The sequence below is a fragment of the Eretmochelys imbricata genome, chromosome 1 (genome assembly GCF_965152235.1).
Source record: "Eretmochelys imbricata isolate rEreImb1 chromosome 1, rEreImb1.hap1, whole genome shotgun sequence".
Classification (NCBI taxonomy): Eukaryota; Metazoa; Chordata; order Testudines; family Cheloniidae; genus Eretmochelys; species Eretmochelys imbricata.
In genome coordinates this window covers 10740966-10761762 of record NC_135572.1, presented here as the reverse complement: position 1 = coordinate 10761762, position 20797 = coordinate 10740966, and the positions used below count along the sequence as shown (strand labels likewise).

At 54.4% G+C, this 20797-nt stretch overlaps 1 protein-coding gene across 1 annotated transcript in view; it reads right to left on the bottom strand.

Annotated features, from left to right (window-relative positions):
• Positions 1-20797, bottom strand: part of PDE2A (phosphodiesterase 2A) — a 365874-nt gene that overhangs the window by 119019 nt on the left and 226058 nt on the right. Inside the window, exon 3 of the mRNA XM_077841678.1 lies at positions 7827-7916. Coding sequence (XP_077697804.1) covers positions 7827-7916 — 90 coding nt within the window. The remainder of the gene's footprint in view (positions 1-7826; positions 7917-20797) is intronic.

Sequence of the window (20797 nt, the reverse complement as noted above, 5' to 3'; positions counted from 1 at the left end):
CAAATTCTGACTGGAAATAAGGCGGACATTTTCAACGGTGAGAGTAATTAGCCACTGGAACAGTTTCCCAAGGCCCGTGGTGGATTCTCCATCATGGACAGTTTTGAAATCAAGACTGGCTGTTTCTCTAAAAGTTCTGCCCTGGGAACGCTTCTGGGGCAGCTCTCTAGCCTGTGTTACACAGGTGGTCAGACTGATCACAACAGTCCCTTCTGGCCTTGGAAGCTATGAAGTACTCAGGGGACTTTGCTATTGGCTCAGTATTACCTGGAGAAGGCACTCAGCCATTACAGTAAAGGATAAAGTCCTAAAATGGAAAGTAGCGCTCTTCTAACTCCCCGCTCATTACCCTCTATGCTAGACCACACTGCCCCTCTCCAGCTGAGAGACGGCCCTTCCACAGGGAGGTGCATTCTTCCAGAAGCACCATCTCCGGGAGGCAGGACCAAAGTAGTTAAAATGAAACAGTGTTGGTCTGAGCACTGTGTTGGTTTGGTTTCTTCTTTCCACAAAGCATGTGCCCCTTCCCTCCCACCACGCACAAAACAGACCTGTCTGAATAATTAAATTACACAGTGAGATCAAAATGGTATTCTCTTCAGTCCGTTTGCAGACACAAAGAATGGTTTCCTAGCGAGTCACATCGGTTCTTCACTAGCTGTGGCTTCTTGTAAAGCCATCGGTAATTAACTAATATCAAGATTGCCTAATTGGCTTTTAATAAAAGAGGGATGGAGGGTGGGGGGAGTGGAGAGCTGCAAAGACTGAAAGATTCAGCGATGCTCCCCCAGACACGACCGGTATGATAAGCGAATCTGAGCTCCTTCATGACACAGGTCACAGAACCTCACCCAATAAACTCTGCCCCAAGCCCGTGACTTCTGGTGGAGTTGGAGAAGATCTTTGAGAAAGACGGCCAGTCTTGATGTAACAACTTCTCACGATGGAGACGCCACTGCACCTCTAGTTACCCCAAGGGCTAATTCCCCTCACTGTTATACAAATTGCACCTTATTTCCAGTCCAAATTTGTCTAGCTGCCCCTTCCAGCCATTGGATCTTGCTGCGTCTTTGTCTGCGAGGTTAAAGAGCCAGCGACTATCAGAAATCTCATCACAAAGGACTTAGATACTGTAACCAAGCCACCTCTTAGCTTTCTCTTGGATAAACTTACTAGTCTGCGCTTGGTCCTGTCTAGGTCCTGTCTCTGCTAGCTCATCCCTTCCAATCTGGCTCGGAAGGGCAGTTCTACCAGAAATACATCCTTTCTCCCATCCGCTGTCTTGCCTAGTCAGACCGCAAGTTCTCTGGGCCAGGGACTGTCTCTGACTCCGCAGCACCTGGCGCAATAGGGCCCTGATCTCAGTCAGCACCTCCAGGTGCTTTACAATACAAATAAGAGGGACTGGAAGTTGTTACCAGCTGCTGGCTCCATGGTGGCTTCCATGAGACAAGTTGTTGGGTCTCAGCTGAGCTACCCGCTCGCCCCCAAAGGCGGGCCCATCTGTCCCAGGGATACGCAGAGGGCATCAGCCTCCAGGGCTGTCGCCACAGCACCGCTCACTAGCGAGAAAGCAGTGGGCAGGGAGGGCACACGGAGCATTAACCCCAACAAAGCTTAGCAGAGACTGAACTTGGGGCCGGATCCGAAGAGGTGCCCAGCCCCTGGTTGCAGCTCCAACTGATTTCAGCTCTACAGGTGCTGGGCGGGTGAAGCCACCAGGACACAGTGGCCAGACTGCCAGCCAGGAAGTAAACTCCTTCATTGCCTCTCGTATCACATCCGAGCCATGCCAGATTTGTAACCCAGGAGTGTTCAGTGAGCCACGGCCACTGCACTGCAGATGGGAGGGAGTTTTACTAGCCAGCCCCTGTGGGCAGACAGGAGTCAGCTGTAGAGTTAGGGGATGGATGGGCATCACCCTCCCCACCTTCATCATCTTCAGCTGGTCTCCTGCCAAATTCCAATGACCGGCCACACCCACAGCCAGTGGCCAATCAATGATGTGGGCAACTGAAACCAGCCTGGCTCCAGGATGGATCAGGGACTACGGCACAAGGACAAGCATGTCTTTCAGAGCCCCAGAGCATGGTAGGTGCCTCCCAATGCATGGCACACGGCCTCAAGGCAGGCATGGCGGGAAAAGGGGATAAGATGGTGGGAGGGAGGGAGAAAGGTCAGAGGCTAAGCAATAAGATAACGTGGTTACTCAGTGAGGTCTAGCCCACTGCGTGGACCAGTGAAGAAATACAGTAATGTCTCCTCTGGCTAATTCCCTGTTGGCACTGAGAGGCAGCGTGGCCTCGTGGATAGGGTATGGGACTGGGAATCCGGATCACAAAGCCTTTACAAACAGTAATTCAGCCTCACAGCTGTGCAGGGAGGGAGAGCAGGGCTGGTTTAGACAGGGAAACTGAGGCAGCGAGATGGCCTGGGAAGTTTTCCTTTATTGGAAGTGCTCAGCAGCCATCCCGGAGGCTGTTTAAGGCTAGCTCCTGGGAGGAAAGGGCTCTGTCCATCTGATAGGCTGTGTGCCAGGAACAGGTCACCAAGCTCTCATCTTACTTCTTCACAAGCAAAGTGCACTTGTGCCAATCTCAACCATAGGTTTTGAGGGCTTGAATTTGGGACCACCAGCACCAAAGCTCAGACCTCTATCACTTGAGCTAAAGGAGCGCCTGTATATTCCGACAGTGGTAGTAGGTTATTATCCTCAACGTGTGCCAAGATGATACACTCACTTTACAAGCATATTAAAGCACCTGAGTTATGCAAACAAGCCACGGAGCCAGTGTTAAGAGGGTCTGGCATAAATACATCCCCCTTTATTTGATTAAAAAAAACACTGGCAATTATCCCTCATTTTCTATGCAGCAAGGCGCCTGAGAATGAGCTGCATTTATCGCAGCAATAAAGGGAGCACTGGTTAACAAAGGAGTAATGTGAACTCAAATACCAGGCAACTGAAAAGAACTAATTAAAAAAAAAAAAACCAACCCTACACAAGCCCCTTGCTAACAGTTCCCTGGAATAATTGTATTGTGTGAAAACAGATTCCATGGCTTACATCGCAGCAGAGCCATGAAAAGAACATCTTCCATCACACCAGCCTGATTCCACCGCCTTTGTGCTGCTGAATCCAGCCTTCCTGCTACCCTCAGCTCTGACAGATAAAGCAGAGCGGGCCGGAGTGGCGCTTGCTTTACTCAGGCGAGGCGTGCAGGGCCCAATCTGATTCTTAGAGACACTGGTTTAAACCAGGTGTCCCACCGCTGCTGTCAGCGGTCACCCCGCATTCACACTGGTGCAAACACGAGCAGGATCTTAGGGAGTGTTCTGTTCCTCGCTATCACTGGAATGCCTGAGCATCTACACCGTGCAGGAGTAAATCTGGCAGCCCCGTGCAAAGGACACAGGGGTTCCACCTCCAAAGACAGGACCTGACTCTGCCCTTGAAAGCGTTAGAACCAGCTCTGCGGCACCTTACCCGGAAGGCATGGGATTGCACGGCTTCCCATTCGGCGGGCATCAAGCAGGGTAGCTCTGCGCCGACTCTGGCGGAGCGATGCCGATCGACACCTGCTGAGGATCTGGCCCAGAATTCAGAAGCACCTGGACTCCACTAGGGCATGGGCCCTCTAATTCGACCAACAGCCTGGGGTGGGGCTGGCCTGCTAGCCGGGGAATCACTTCCCCATCCCCTTGCTGGGAGGTGCATTAACTGTGCTGGGAGGGTGGGTTTGCAACCTGGGCAGCTGCTGGGCTGGAAGAAAGAGGCGTGAGACCACAATGTCACTGGCTCAAATCCAGCCCCACCCGGTCATCATCAAAAGATGTTTGATGGTCTGTGTCAAAAGAGCGGACAGCTTAAATGCTTAGAGGGTGGCCAGTCTTGTGGCTGAAGCTGGCCTGAGGCTCAGAAGAGCCATACTCTATTCCAGGCCTGCACAACAGACAGCCCACGGGGGATGAGTAGGCAAGCGGCGGGGTGGGGCAAGGTGGGGCAAGGGGAACCGCTCCCCGCCCCAGCTCACCTCTGCTCCGCCTCCTCCCCGAGCACCGCCCCGCTCTGCTTCTCTCCCTCCCAGGCTTGCGGCGCCAAACAGCTGATTGGCGCCGCAAGCCTGGGAGGCGGGAGAAGTGGAGCACCTGCGGCGTGCTCGGGGAGGAGGCAGAGCGGAGATGAGCTGGGGTGGGGAGCTGCCGCATGGCTCCCCAGGCCAAAGGGGAAGGGGGCAGAGAGCTGCACGGGGGGAGCGCCTCAGGGTGCGGGGGGGGGGGCGCTGCTGCAGGGCTCCGGGGGAGGGGGTGCAAGGTGGAAGTTGCACTGGCCCTGGGTGGTGGGGAAGGAGGGTGTGTTTCCGTGGGGCCGGGCAGCGCTGGGGGGAAGTGTTTCTGTGGGGCCCGGCAGTGCTGGGGTGGGGTTGGGGGTGTTTCCACGGGGCGGGGCTGGCACTCAGCTGTTTTCTTTGGAGTAATATGGCCCTCGCCGCTTTACGAGTTGTGCAGGCCTGCTCTGTTCCCTGCGGTGTGACTGTCAGAACCAGAAGGGTAGGCTAGAATTCCTCCTTACCTGTAAGGGGTTAAGAAGCTCAAATAACCTGGTTGGCACCTGACCAAAGGAACGAATGGGGACAAAAGATACTTTCAAATCTGAGGGGAGGGGAGAGGCTTTGTTTTGGGTTCTCTGTTTCTGTGTTCTTTAGCTCTTGGGACTAAGAGGGACCTGACATCAATCCATGTCCTCCAAACCACTACAAGAAGGATGTGGAAAAATTGGAAAGAGTCCAGCAGAGGGCAACAAAAATGATCAGGGGACTGGAACACATGATTTATGAGGAAAGGCTGAGGGAACTGGGATTATTTAGTCTGCAGAAGAGAAGAGCGAGGGGGGATTTGATAGCAGCCTTCAACTACCTGAAAGGGGGTTTCAAAGAGGATGGATCTAAACTGTTCTCAGTGGTAGCTGATGATAGAACGAGGAGTAATGGTCTCAAGTTGCAGTGGGGGAGGTTTAGGTTGTATATTAGGGAAAACGTTCTTACTAGGAAGATGGTGAAACACTGGAATGCGTTACTAGGGAAGTGGTGGAATCTCCTTCCTTAGAGGTTTTTAAGGTCAGGCTTGACAAAGCTCTGGCTGGGATGATTTAGTTGGGGATTGGTCCTGCTTCGAGCAGGGGGTGGGCTAGATGACCTCCTGAGGTCCCTTCCAACCCTGATATTCTATGATTCTAACCATTCTGAACCAGTCTCTCGTATTACAGAAACTGTAAGTACAGCCAGGCAAGGTGTATTAGTTTATCTTTGTTTTCTCAACGTGTAAATTTTCTCTTTGCTGGAGCGAGGTTTATCCCTGTTTTGTTGGAACTTTGAAACTAAGGCTCGAGGGGGTTCGTCTGTGTTTTGTGCATCTTTTGTTACCCTGTAAAGTTATCTTCCAACCTGATTTTACGGAGGGGATTTTTACCTTTTCTTTTTTTTTTTTAATAAAATTCTTCTTTTAAGAACTGATTGATTTTTTTTCAGTGTCCAAAGATCCAGGGATTTGGGTCTGTGTTCACTTTGTAACCAATTGGCTAGGATATTATTCTCAAGCCTCCCCAGGAAAGGGGGTGTAAGGGCTTGGGGGGATATTTTGGGGGAACAGGAACTCCAAGTGGTCCTTTCCCTGATTCTTTGTCTAAATCACTTGGTGGTGGCAGCATACTGTTCAAGGACAAGGACAGGAATTTGTGCCTTGGGAAAGTTTTTAACCTAAGCTGGTAAAAATAAGCTTAGGGGGTCTTGCATGCAGGTCCCCACACCTGTACCCCAGAGTTCAGAGTGGGGAAGGAACCTTGACAGTGACCTTGAGCAAGACACACATACCCCGTGCCTCAGTTTCCCCTGATGGAGAATGTACCCACCAGCTGGCAAAGAGACAGGCCAGTAAAGGGGGTGGCAGGCTCAGCTAACACCAGAGCTGGGGGCAGAAACCGGCCAGCAGGCTCCAAACTGACCTTTCCCAAGGTCTAGAAGGCCTCTGAGCATTGGCCGCACTGCAGAAGGGGAAAGGGGTCTGATGGCGAGGGCATTACCCTGGGAGTCAGGAGAGCTGGGTTCTAGCCCCGTCTCTGCTGCATGACTGTGAGCAAATCATCTCCCGGCTGCTTTCCACCAGCCTTGTCTGTCTATATTGTACGTTTTTCGAGCAGGGGCTGTCTCCCACTGTGTGTACGTACAGCACCCAGCACAATGAAGCCTGGATCATGTTGGGAGACTCTAGGCGCTACTGCACTACCCCCCATGGGCCCAGGAGATCCAAGATCTTCTGCCCACGCCAGGCAGGCATGTGTGTGGAGCCGGTGCGGTGGGCTGGCCAGTTGCACACAATGAGGGAGATGTGCTTGCCAAGGTGGGCAGTCTGGAAAAGACATCTCAAATGTACGCAGAGTTGCAGGGCTGGGGAGCTTTTGGTCTCTGTGACCCCAGACAGCACAGTTTACAGGCTGGGACTGGGGCTTGGCGGGAGAGCCACTGCGGGGTTGACACCGGGCACACACATGCGCTGCGTCCACCTCAGGAGCTTGCTCGGGGAGGGGATCTCACTGTGGTGCTGTAACAGGGCGCTTACGTCGGCCAGAGACAGGTCGGGGCGTTGACTTTGCAACGCAGAGCAGGCCTGAGGGGACTGTGAAGTCCCCTTGTAGGGCGGCACCCCTTTTTGGAGGAGGAGCAACGCAGTGGGGAACCAGGACCCCGGAAGCTAACAGCCGGCACCCGGAGATGCAGCGGGGCTCTCTCCAGTGCCCGTATTTCCCACGCCCCCCACGTTCGATTGTCCCTGGAGTTTTCTTATTCTGGAACAACCCCTGCTGCCCCAACACACAGCGACAGCCGGAGCATGGGGATTCGCTACCCACCGAGCACGCAGGGACCTCCCGAGCAGCGAAGGAGACAGTGACCGATGCAGCGAGCTCCTCCAGGCCCCAGCAGAAAGGCACCGGGATCGGATCCTGGCTCCATGGCTTGTCAGGAATAAAGACATGGACTGATCCTTGCCTTGGGGGACAGGACACCAGGGCCAGCCCGAGCACGGCTTAGCTCCCACTGAAGTCCAGCGTAAGCAATGCCGAGGCTTGGGGCTGGCTCTCTGCATGTGGGCCCACCCCTCCTGCCCCCATTCCATGTGCAGAATGTGAAATCCTGGGGCCCCAGGCTGCCCCCCTCAGATCACTTGCAAAACCTCAGACATTGCCGGTGTCCTGCAATGGGGCGCGGGCAGAGAGTACACAACTCATGATTTCCTGTCCGGCCAGCCCCTGTCTCCCCTGTGATTCCCGATCCACGGGCTCAGGTGTAGGTTAAACATCAGCGAGGCCTCACAGGTGATCTGACCTGGCCCTCCCCGGGCGCAGAGGATTGCTGCCTGTGGTATATTTGGTGGGGCTTCGTCTGGTCAGGTTTTGTTAATGCGGTTATACAGAGAGGAAAAGTGAGGCGAAGGGCAATCAAGTGCCTTGCCCAAGGCCTCAGGTGGAGTCAGTAGCACAGTGGAGATGAAAACCTAGCCAAAGCCAGGGTCCCAGCCAGCATGTTCACACCATGGCACCAGGAGCCTTTGCCGCATTCAGCAAGCTCCAGATCTCAGTGTGAGAAGGAAACTCTGCCTGTATTGTCCATAAACCACACAGCTAAGGACGTTGCACCCAGGACAGTTTAACTCAATAAGTTGCTGCCCTTGTGTCAGAAGGAGGAGCGGGTGATCTTCGCTGCACTTTGAGAGCCCAAAGCAAACAGAGCCACAGGCCCCCACCCCCCCAGCCGGAATCCTCCTCTACGTACCACTTTGGGGAGCACGGACGTAATGGCATCTTTGATGACATCCCGGAGGCAGGTGACGTCGATCACGGAGCCCAGACTCAGTAAGGCATCCTGGGAAAGAAGAGAAAACCCATGTGTCAATGGAAAGGTCAGGCTTCTAATGGGCAGCTGCCTGCAGCAGGCATGGCTCTGATACCATGGTGATGGGCACTGCAGAAACCCCCAAGACAGACAGCTCATGAGCAGGAATTGCTAGGTGAGGGTCTCTGGCCTGCGCTAGGCAGGATTATCACAATGGCCCCTTCTGACCTTAAAATCTATGAATCTAGACCCCAGGTAGCACATTGTGCCACGATTACATTCTTTCTAGTTATACTGGTGAGGATTATAAAGCACAATATGAGGGCTAACGCTGGTTGCTTCTCCCCATCTGATCTCAGACTTCCATTTAGATTGAACCTCTAGACCAACATGGGGGAGACAGAATTTTCAGCAGAGCCAGACCTAGGCTGTGGAACTCATTGCCACAAGAGACAAAATCAGTTAAAGGACTCTCTGTGCTCAGAGCTAAAGACAAAACTCACAAGGGAGGCAGTGTTGCCTAGTAGGTAATGCTCTGGCTGGGGACTCAGGAGACCTGGGTTCTATTCCTGGCTTTACCACTGACCTGCTGGGTGACTTTTGGGCAAATCATTTTGCCTCTCCATGCCTCAGTTTCCCCAACTGTAAAATGACGATATGGCATTGATGCCCTCTGTAAAGTGCTTTGAGATCTACAGAATAAAAGTGCTAGATAGGAGCTGGGTATTATTATTATTTCTTAGACCTTCAGTGAGTTCTTCTCTCTCTCTCACACACACATTTAAAACTCTGTCAGCTAATCCAGCCATTTCTTCTACAGGCTGAGAAAGCAGCGAGCTGATTATTTTCATGTTTAAAGAGGCTCAGCGCCTATCGCAACAGGAGCCATATCGTTGTCCTGTTAGAACTGAAGCCCAGAACTGGGTCTGGTTCCACTGTCGGGTCCATGGCCAGGGTCACCTTAACCATAAGGCTCCCAACCTGCCCTTCACTGGGAGCCAGCTAAACCAACGAAAAGATTTCCATCAACTTCGCTGAGCTCCGGCTCTCTCCCTGCCCCTGGGGTCTCCTCTTCCTCACTCCTGTCAAGGCCGGGCACGTGCAGTTCCAAGGCAGCTCTGCCACTGGGCATTTGCCAGTCACCATTTACTGCCTGATTCATCCCCTCCGCGTCCGTCCTCCACGCTTGCAGGGCAGCTGCAGCCGGTGTGAGAAGCTCCACGCCTTCCCTCCTGACCTTCGAAAGGTCTCCCAGGACAGGACACGCGCGCTGCCTGCCTGCCTTTCTGGTTAGCATCTGGCGGCGATGAGGCACGCCTGTCAGCTGCCCCGAAGCCCTCCTGGGGTCGGACAGGGGTGTGACACAGCCTGGAATCTACCACATGAACTGGGCCGCTTTCCGGAGAGGCTGGAGCAAGTGGATTCTAATTTAACTGGAAATCCACCCCCCCCCACGCACTGGGCTGAATTCCCCCCACCCAGGGTAGCTCCCGTGACACCAGTAGAGTTCTCCCAGGCGACGAACGTGGCCTACTCAGAACCTGTTAGCAAACGCGGTGCCTGCCAAGCCCAGAATGCAAAGAGCCAGTGTGCTACTTGGTTATGAAACAGCTGAGCTAAAGGCTGATCCTAACCTCTACAGAGGAGCAAGCTGAGGCAATGTTATCCACACGGCACCTCTCACCCCAGGATCTCACAGCACTGCCTCAATGGGGAAACTGGGCACAGAGCGGGGCTGCGACGCACCCGAGGCTGCAAAGTGAATCGGTGTCGGAGCTGGGCATTGAACCCAGGTCTCCTGAGCTAATCCTGCTTCTCAGTAAGCACCTCCATTCTGGGGCACAGAAAGACCAGCCTTACAGGGTGGTCGAATTGCTTGGGTGCGCCCAGGAGCTGGGGAAAGTCACCTCCCTCAGCTGCACTGGGGACCAGGCTGTCAGAGCGTCCAGCGTGGGGCTAGCTGGGTCTCGTCTGGCACAGCAGACGCTGCGTGTCCAGGGAGCCTTCGCATGACACATCCGTGTGGCTTGTCTCTGCAGCAGGCCTGAGCCACCAGCTTCAGACCTGGATCCAGACTCCCCCTCTAAGCTTGGATCCAGGCCCATCTCTAATGGGAGAGCTATGCGAGGGCTAGGGGGTCTCTCGAGGTCCCTTCCAGCCCTACGTTTCTACAGCTCTAGGGGACTGTCTCCTGCCATTCCCCAGCACCTGCTGTGCTCCCCCCAGGGCCAGGACCTCCTCTCCCACCGGCGTGGCTGCACCCCACCAATGGGGCTACTCCTGATTTACTTCAGCATCAGAGAGCAGGTTCCGATCATTAGTCTAGGAACTCCGGGTGGAAACAAACCAGAGCTGAAAGCAAATGGTACCAAAGTCCCCCGGGACTCTGCCACATCCAGTTCAATTTTAAAGCGATGGATCCATCCCCTCCCGCTGTGAGCTGGCGAGCCTTCTTGTGACCCCCACCTGTACTGACTTGAGACCTGCGTTACCCAATGGAGTTATTCCTGATATACACTAGTGTAGTGAAGAGCTGGGGCAGGCCGTATACAGCACAGAGGCTAACAGACTCAGCCATCTGTGCAAGTCCCAGCCATGGGCCCTCCATGCGACCTTGGGCAGCTCGCTCAGGTGCCGTGCCTCAGTTTCCCCATTCGTAACAGGGGGAGAATGAAGCTGGCCCGCCTCTGGAAAGTGCTTGGCGCTCTGTGGCTGGGAATTCTCCCGTCGGCGGCACACACATGCAGGGATTGTTACAAACACGCCATGCATGCCCCCAGCTCCCTCCCACCATGGGCCAGGGCATGTAGGACCGAGCGGGCACCAGGCACCCCCTACTTCCTACACCCTCCAGGAGGCCAGGCAGCAGGACCTTGGTTCCACACCTCCTCCCCCGATGCATTAGCCAGGGCAGCTTAGCCAGCCAGCTAAACCCCCTGCCCCCAGAGAGGGAGGGGGTCATAGTAGGGGCAGCTGCTTCTTGGGGCCATTGCTGAGGCATTGCATCGCAGACACCTCCCTTTGCTCAGGGCTGGGCCCAAAGGCCCAGACAGAAACATGCAGCGATCGGTAACTCTCTGCCTGGCGGGATCGGCGCAGCGGGGCGGCGGCAGGCCGGAGAACAACCCAGATCAGGGCTGGGGAGACCCTTCCGGAGGCCGCCCCTTTCTGGAGCGCTGCATCCGAGGGGAACGTGTTTTCTTTAGAAAAGCTGTGGGCTGTGCAAGGCGCTGAGAGCCGGCTGTGCCATGGGGCCCCTCTTCGCGACGCATGCTTAACAGTACTTAACGTAGTCATTGAGCCTGGCCAAGGGAAATGGAAACTCCTCCACAGGCCTCTTCAGCTGTGCTCCTAAAAGAACACCACGCGTCCTTGTCAGGTGGGCCAGAGCACAATGCACGTTGCAGGCTCCGTGGGCACCATTCCCAGGGATGCTAAGGCCTCTTGGCACTGCTGTGGAGGTCCAGTCCCCAGCTACACCATGACCGCACTGCACAGAGCCAAGGAGGGCTGGCTGGGGCCCCGAAACAGCCCAGGTGGAACTTAGAGCAGCCTGGCTGAGGAGCTGAGGAGCACCATGTGTCTTGACCAGCTCCCTCCCACCCCGCCACGCTTCCTCTCCTCACCCCCAACACCTAAGAGGGGGGGCACCGAGGGGGAGGGTGCAGAGCCTGGCTTTGTGTCAGCCGTGGCACACAGCAGGCAGAGCTGGGAGCCTGAGACCATAAAGGACCCTCAAAGGGGATGGGAACACCCCCCCAAGCACGCTGCCTCAACAGGACAGTGGGACTTTAAAGTTCTGGGAGCGTACGTCACTGTGACAATCAGACACCAACTTCCACTGATCCTGGCTAAGCCCTCCCTGAAATGGGGTGGAGCGGAGAGTCACCCAAGTCCCAGTTCGGTGCCTTATCCATTAGCCCGTCTGTCCTGCACCTGGAGAGAGGACACCAGGCCCGGTGGCTCAGAAGTCTGCTCCGCTCTGGCAGTTGCTGCATTAATCCTGAACCGAAACTGCAGGGGGCTTGGAAGGTGGAGCAGGATGTATTTACCCGGAGTCTGCCCTTTCCCTACCCAGCTGTCGTAGCCGGCTCCTGCTCCCCACCCCATGAACACAGCTGTGGAGGGAGGCAGAATCTGGTGGGGCTGGCTGCCATTCTCCGGGATCCGGGCCGGGAGCAGAGCTTGCTGCGGGTGTGAATGCCAGGGGCACATGGCATCCCAAGTGGCAGCCGACAGAGAACCGGCCCGCTGGGCCTTACCTGCCTGGCTCCGGGGCTCTCTGCTGGATCCCATTGCGTTAGAACCAAGGAGCCGGGCTATTTCCCTCTCTGGGTCAGAGCCTTGCTAATGACCTTCAGAAGCCATGGGGGAGAAGGGGCTGCCACCTCTGAAAGCAGACGCCAGCCTGTGCCATCGGGCAAGGGGAGGGAGCGGGCGGGGATGAGGGGAGATGGATGAGGCCACGTTGCCCGTGCAAAGCCGAGGCTGCAGGGACAGCTGGAGAGGTGGATGCCACGGCAGCTCGTCCCTCTGGCTCCATCCATCCTGCTCCCCGTGCGTCAAGCTGCTGCTGTTGTTTTTCTCTGGCTGTGACTGATGCGGAGCCTGCTGCCCTCGCCAAATGTCACCGGATGAGCTGGGCCAAATCGGCGGCGCCAGCAGGTTCAAATCACAGCCAGGGAGACAGGGAGAGACAGCTCACACCATGGTGTCACGGAGTCCCTGGGCGATGCTCTGGAACTGCTCCCTATGAAGCCAGGCAGGACTCTGGGGCAGTCGTCTTTCTGCGAACGGCCTGTCTGCAGGACACACAGCTCACACAGCTTCCACCTTCCTGGGTCTGACCTCGGAGCATTCGGCATCCTCTGCCCCTCCGTGCGCTTCCCACAGCGTCCACCCAGGCGGGGCTCCTGGGGAAGCCAGAGGGTCCTGCACCCCAACTTCGCAGTCAGACGGGACTCTCAGCCAGCCAGTAAAACAGAGGTTTATTAGACGACAGGAACATGGTCTAACACAGAGCTTGCAGGTGCAGAGAACAGGACCCCTCAGCTGGGTCCATTTTGGAGGGCAGTGAGCCAGACAACCACGTCTGCCCTTCACTCCATGTCCCCAGCCAGCCCCAAACTGAAACTCCCTCCAGCCCCTCCTCCCCTGGGCTTTGTTCCTTTCCCGGGCCAGGAGGTCACCTGATTCCTTTGTTCTCTAACCCTTTAGCTCTCACCTTGCAGGGGGGAAAGGCCCAGGCCCTCAGGTGCCAGGAAACAGGGTGTTGGCCATTCTCTGTGTCCAGACCCCTGCACACACCTGCCCTCTAGGGCTCTGCAATGATCATACCCCCTTACCCCACCACCTAGATACTTAAGAACTGCATAGGGGAAACTGAGGCACCCCCACACTATTCAGAGGAAACATTAAGAACAGTCCCACTTCGTCACACATGGTGAGACGGGCAGGGGGGAATGGAACAAGCGGGGACGCTGCTAGCAAGCATTCAACAGCTGAAAGTCGGATCTGGTGGGCAAGGCAGTGGATGAGGCCTCAAAAGACCTGGGTTCAACTCCCAGCTGCTCCACAGTCTTCTCGGACAATGGGAAAGTCACTGCATCTCACTATACAAAGCCTGGTAGGGTGAGCGTCCCTTGCTGTGCGTATGTCCAGCACCTGGCAGGGTGAGCATCCCTCGCTGTGCTTATGTCCAGCCTCTGGCACAGTAAGTGTCCCGTGCTGTGCGTACACCCAGCGCCTGGCAGGGTGATCGTCCTTTGCTGTGCGTACGTCCAGCACCTGGCAGGGTGATCGTCCTTTGCTGTGCATACGTCCAGCACCTGGCACGGTGAGCATCCCTTGCTGTGCGTACGTCCAGCGCCTGGCATGGTGAGCATCCCTTGCTGTGCGTCCGTCTAGCGCTTGGCACAATGGAGCACCCGGGGCAGAATATTACCCTGTAATTGAAATTCAGTGAACAGCTCTGCTGAGGCCCAAGGAGGAACAGAATCCAGCTCGCTCTCCCTCAGCTGTGCTGACTCACTGAACTCAGTGCTGTGACTCTGACAGGCAGGAAAAGCATCTCGGAGGAGTCAGAGGGGCCCTTTGCAGAGCAGAGCAGAGCAGAGCTTTTCTTTAAACCACTAAATCGTTCCCAGTCCGAGGATCGTACAAACTAGCAGCAAGCCCAAGCCCTTTGCACTGCAGATTGGAGCTGGAGCTCACTCCCAGTGATTAAGCGTGCCAGCCACACTCTGGCTAGTAAAGGTCAGCACAGCCTGCCGAGCGCTCCCCGGGCCATCTGCTCACTAGACAGTGTTTATTCGAGGGATACTTTGACCCTGAGTGTTTTGGCAGCTAGTGTCCTCCCCTGGGGCCAATCGTTCCTCAGTTGATTTTTGCTAAAGTAGGATTTAGGGCTAGCGCTTTACATCTTTGAGGGGCAAGATACAGAGGGTCCATGCCTTTGCTTGTAGGGCGCGGTTCTCCCCTGCTACATACCAATGGTCAGCCCTCGCACCCGCCTGTCCCGAATTTTTACAAGCTGAGCCCCCTACAGCCCCATTGTGCGCCGGTGAGGGTCCACCCTTAGGCCCTGAAGTGCAATAGTTAACCGACATTTCAAACGCCCTCATTGCCGTCTGCGTTAGCGTCCACTGAAATGCGCAGGGCAACACACACCGAAGAGCTTCTGTTTCAGGCTCTCTGCAAACTCAGGCAGGCAGTGCTAAGCCAGTTACATGTGGGTCACAACCAGAAGGATCTCTCTGAAACCATAACACTGAGAAATGTCCTAGCTTATTTTAATGAAAGCTGAGAGTCTGGAGAACAACTGAGGCCTGTCTCCCACCCCAAATTCCTTCAGGGGCATGCCACACATTTTGAGAAGCAATACCTTGCACTGTTTATATTGGGCCACCTCCTGAAATCATTACTCAGTCAAAACTCTCCCGACTCTAACCACGGTGGTGGAAAACCAAAACGAGGCGAGGATCAACACACGCAAGTTTGGCCCCTCAGTAAGCGTTTACATGAGCGTGACTTCCTTGCTTCCCCTTCCTCACTCCTCAGACTCCCCCAATGGTAACAAAACCCAGGAGGGAGAGAGCACAGGTCTAGATCAGTAGCAACCAGACAGATCACCAAACCAGCTATTGGAACTGGCAATCACACGGCACCCTCACTGGTTGCTTTGGCAGGGACACCAAGGATTGACAGAAACATAACTGCTGTCCCTCCGCTCCACACCGTGCCCACCCAGAGCAGGGTGGTGGTGAGCAGGGAGAGAGATTGCATTGCCCTGCTCCAGAAGCACATGCTCTTGCCAGCTAAAAGGATGATCTTTACTAACTCATTTCTCCTGACAGTATAAGGCTCATGACACACAGTTCTGAGATCATCCTGCTGAGGGCGCACACAAGTCCACACAGATTTGGTTTTGCAACACCAAACCCAAAGGTAGGGAGGGTTGTGTGCACGCCACTATCCCCCATTGGGTGGCTTCAGAGCTGCTCAACTGGGGCCTTTGATTGCGGGGGTGTGGGCATGTCTTTTGCTGTGATTGGTGCAAAGCCGGTATGTGTCCTGGGCTCTGGCTGATGGGATGGATGTCAATGCATTGGAGGGGAGAAGAGGTGCTTTGGAACATCCGGGTGGCCTGTGTTGTGATTGGATGGCTGTTGGGTTTTCCTGTGCTGTGATTGGAGGGATGACTTTCAGTGCTTGACAATGGGAGGAGGCGGGGAGTAAATAGTTAGAATGTGGGTGTGACCTGTTCCGCGATTGGTGAAATTCTTTAAGGTCCTCTGCTCTGATTGGTGGAGTGGTGGGCGTCCTCTGCTCTGATTGGTGGGAAGTTGGGTGTCCTCTGCTCTGATTGGCGGGATATCTGTGTCCTCTGCACTGATTGATGGTGTGTAGGTGCGTCCTTTGCTGTGAGTGGTTGGGATGGGTCCAAAGCTCTGGAACAAACGTCCCTTTGGGCTCTTGCGTCAGCTTGTTGCAGGCAGTTCATTTACTGCCCAACTCTGAAACTGCGTCTCTTTCTCGCTCTCTTTATAGCCTGGCCCTGGGCTACAACTGTCCCGTTGGACTGTAACAGCCGAGCCTCTCAAAGCCTGCCCCAATCGACGCAGGCGCCTGCCCTTGCACCGCCTATAGTCATCCAAACCCTGCGTGCCGCACCGCCAACCTCGGGACGGCATCTCCTCTCCGCACCAGTACAGCCTGATGGGAGACCGACTCACTCGGAAAACCACATGCACGGGTGGCTCACAACAACTTGTGCTACAAAGCGAAGGAGAGACGATTCTAAAAGGTGTCGCAGAAGGTCTACAATGCTGCATGTGAGGGACAGAAATTCCTTCCTGACCCCCGCACTAACTCACTCGTGCCCTGAAGCATGAGAGTGAGCGTAAGCAAATGTAACCACAGAACAATCATAACCTTTCTCTGGCCGAAAATCAATGGAGCTACCCCAGGGATCAATTAACCCCATGAATTGTACCTTGAGAGCCCATTTAAAGTCAGCATGCTGTACAATCACATGGTCTGCTGTATTTCTAGTAACAAACCCATGGTTAACTAGGATTTAACAGGTGCCATTATGCTGCACATGACATCCACTTAGAACTCAATGGCTGCTGCAGGGAAAGAACTATAGGAGAATTGCCATTAGTAATCGGCAGTAGAGGGCCTATGACACATAGTGGAGCCATTCTGATTTCATCCAGTAGACAGCAGCGGCCTGCTCAAATAATGCACAAACAATATTTTACCTCGTTACACCCACATCTCCCTGCACCTGACTAGCCTACAAGTACCTCTCCATCTGGGTGCCTACGTAGTGTATTCGGATCTTCTATGCACTGCTAATTTACCGCCAGTGCTGACGGCAGAGCATACAGGAAGCAGCGTCTCTGGCCGTTTTGCCATCAAACTTTCCAAGCTGGGTTTCATGCATCGGCCTGGGCTTGATTTATTTACTCCTTTGCCTCGCTGTCAATTCCTTTGCATTACTAACGATGCCTTTCACCCGCTGCTGCTTTCTGGGACCTCGAGATCACAAGCAAATGTGGAATTTTAAACAGAACACGCAGCTTGCTGAGCTGGAACCAGCTCCCGCATAAATCGCGGCTTTTCAAAACTGACCTCCGGCCCAGCCAGAGTGTTTGCTTTTAGCGACTGTCATCCTGGCTTGACGGACTCCGGGGACAGAAATCCTGACAAGGTACAGCACAAGCTCCTCCCGCGGCCCCAGCCATATGCCATCAGGCTCGGCCTGGAGAGAGCTGCCATGAGCCGGAATTGGCTGATGCCCACGGGCAGCTGGTGAGCTGCTCCGATGTCCCTAATGGATGGGGAAGTGGATGGGGAGCCTCGTCCAGGACTGCCACATCCAGTCCAGCATGTAATGGTGACACCGGACAGCACGGCCGGTGCCAGCCAGGGAGCTAGAGAGAACCATTGGGAGTCATGACGGCTGAGTCCCAACTCCCCTCCCCGACGAGGGACGTTACAGAAGCCACCACTTTGGGCCTCCCCAGTGACAGGCGCTTCCTAACTTCCCTGGGAAGGCTGTGGTGCTGCCCGCGGGCCGGATTACCCTGCCCTGCCCCCACACACTGCCCCCGCCGCATCCCTGTCTTGGGGCTTTTCCCCTGGAGGCAGCAGCTGTAGACTGCAGCTCAGACTCCACTTCTCTGCCAGGAGCAGCTATGGAGGGGGGTTCACGAAAGCAGCCCATCCCCCTCATTCCGAGCTTTGCTTTCCCTCCACCTATTCCCTCTCTAAGCCTCCCATGTGGGTTGGCCACCGGCGGGGACACTGAAGCTCCCTTGCAAACTTTCCCCCTTGGCCAGGTGCGTGCCTGGTTTGAGTCTAACCTGAAAAATTCTTTCAGCTGCAGCCCACTTCCCCCTTCTCGCTGCATGGGAGGACCTTAATGGGAATAATCGGTGCCTGTTGGCTATATACTGTCCTTTCCCCTGCTGGCAGGGAGTCTGGTCCCTTTGCACGATGGCACTATCTAGAGATAGCTGGGTCTATTAAAGCCAAAAGCAGGAGGCAGGTGAAAGGAGAGACACAGATGGGAATCTCAGACTAGGGAGGATCCACTGAGTCGCCAGCCAGGAGTTCCCCTGGCTACCAATGCCTGGGCTGGATTTGAATGAACTTCAAGAGCGCTGAGCCTGAGAAAATATCACGCCAAGACGAGCTAGAATGAAAGCAGCGCGCCCCCTGACCAGGCCCCGCTGACTCAGGCTGATCCAAGGAGGGAGAGAGATTTTATTGCTTCGATATTTGCAGCTGAAAGAGTCAGTCGGGACCGTTTCCAAAGCCGCGGCCTCCCGGCCACCACGTTAAAGGTTAGTCAAACCGACCCATGCGCGGACTCATGCGCACGTAGGCTTCTGCGTCTCGGAGGCGCGGGGATGACTCGGGGGAAATTCACCCAGCACTGCATAAGCCACACAACCAGGAGCTGCGCAGCCTCATGACAACCTGGATCCTGCCGGGACGGCCCTGGGGCCGCCCGTAAGCAGCGGCGGATTAGGGTTGGTCAGGAGAACTCGCCCAGTCGAGGCCCACTTTTTGAAACGGGTCCAGCAGGTCCCTAAATCATGCTCAGGTTTTAAACGGACAGTTGTTCTATCAGGCCGGATCCTCAGCGGCTCTAGGTTGGCGTTGGCCCCCTGACTTCACTGGAACGACTCTCACTGGGACCCGGGAGGACGTAGCCCAGTCTATGCAGACACCATGTATTGGAGGGCGGGGCTAGACCCATCAGGTTAGAGTGCCCTCTAGTGGTAGTTCTGGTTACAGTTCCACTTGGTACAGGAAACGTCGACAGGGCCCTACCCAAGCCGCTTCACGAGGAGTTGGGCGTGGCACGCCAGCGAGGGGTGGACCGCTAGCAGTGTATCAGTCTTCCTTTAGGAAATACCCTAAGTCCAAAATGTATACCATAAAGCGACCAGGGGGCACAACTTGCTCTTCATTACACTGGTGTAAATCCGGCGGGTCCTCACGGACATGGATGGATTTACCCCGGTATCTCTGAGAGCTGAATTTGGCCCCAACCTTGGAAATAAATGAGTGGCTCTGGGGAGCCACGGGCCGGCGTCGCACGGACCCTTTGCAGGGGGTTGTGACAACGCGGAGCTCCCCGGGATGTGCGGCCACCGGGTCCTTTACTCAGAGACAGGGCTCCCCCAACCCTTGCACAAACGTCCAGACATTCCTGAAGCACAAACACCCCCTCCTTCTGCGCCCCGCAGCGAGATCCACACTGAAAAGCCCTGGACAGCAGAAACCACAACTGAGTTGCTCATTGACTGGGTCCCTTCTTGGTGAGCTTAGCAGGCCAGGGCTAGGGACACTGAACAACCCCTAGTGTAGAACTGATCAATGAAATTGTTTTTAATTGTTCACTTTATTACTATAAAGCAAAGTTTTATGAATGAAACAACATTCATTCATAAAACCGGTTACCCCAATAACTGGCTAATTGAGTTTCACCAGTTGCTATTTAAATCATTGAAACTTGCACTGTTTCAACATTGTAACTTCTGCTCAGGAAAGCTCATGCTCAAATAAATTGGTTAGTCTCTAAGGTGCCACAAGTACTCCTTTTCTTTTTGCTCACTGTTTGTCATTCATTATACTTGTCAATATTGTAACTTCTGTTCCCTGTTTGCCATTCCTTACACTTCTCCATGTTGTAACTCAAACCCCATTTTAACTTGTCCCAAACTCCATTTTAAAATGCTCACTCCATTTTGTAAAAGCTTGCTGCAACCTTCATTTTTGCAAAACCCTGCTGTAATCTGATTCGTGTAGTTTAGATGTGTGAATGAGGCATGGGTGGATGATGGACTCAACCTCCAGCCCCAGCCTGCCCTGATGAAATAAAGTGTAAACACCAAGGGCTGAAGATGGAGACCTCAGCCCTGACAAAGCAAGAAGAGTCCACCCTCAAAAGAAAAGAACAAAAGTACAACTGAAGAAACATCAAAGCCAGGTCCTAGGCTGAAAGTCATGTCTGCAACTGATGGGTGATCAATCACACCGGACCCAGAGGCAGCCTGACACAGCAAGACCTGTAGACTCTGGATTCAAACTAAAGCCTACAAAAAGGGTGGGTGAGATGGCAGACTTTGGAGGGTAACATTCTGCTGCCAACATGGAAGGGCGTCGGTGCATGTCCAACAGAGACCCAGCTCTTCCTTGTGCCGGGCTTTTCTGGCCAGCTAGCTGCCACAAGCGATGAACCCAAGCCACGAACTCAAGCTACATTCAGGACTGGTAACTATACAGCAGCTGCAGAACCTGTGCGTGTGTATGAACGAACCTGTGAATGAATGTGAAAGTGAATGAAATATTAGAGCTAGAACTGATTGCCTACTACGCTTCCTTTTGTATTCACAATAAATGTGACATTTTGTCTTATCCCCTTTAATAAGATCCTGCTGGTTTTTATTTTATTGGTATGACACTAGCGGCGGGGTCCCTCCAGAGCAGGGCTGAGGCCCATCACCACAACCCCCCAGTAGACCTGCTGTGATGGTGCTGACATAATCTGGGACCGTATAGATCATTGTTGCAACCAAAGTCCTGTGGTGGCACCAAATCTTGTATAAAGGGGTTCAAATGAGGTGTCTAAGACAAGGTTATGGTTTGCTGGTTATGATTATGCTGTCTGTATGTGTGTATCATTTTTGTAGTTGAAGTTACGAATATTGGCTCTATCCTGTCTGTAGTTCAAACTTATGCTATGCTTCTGGGTGACACCCCCGACAAGTTGGTGTCAGCTCTGCCTAGCCTGCTTGATGGCCCATTAAGGACCATCAGCTATACAGCTGACCCATTGAGAGAAGGCAGACATGCCTTGGGACTCAGCAAGGTGTGCAGGGACATGCCTG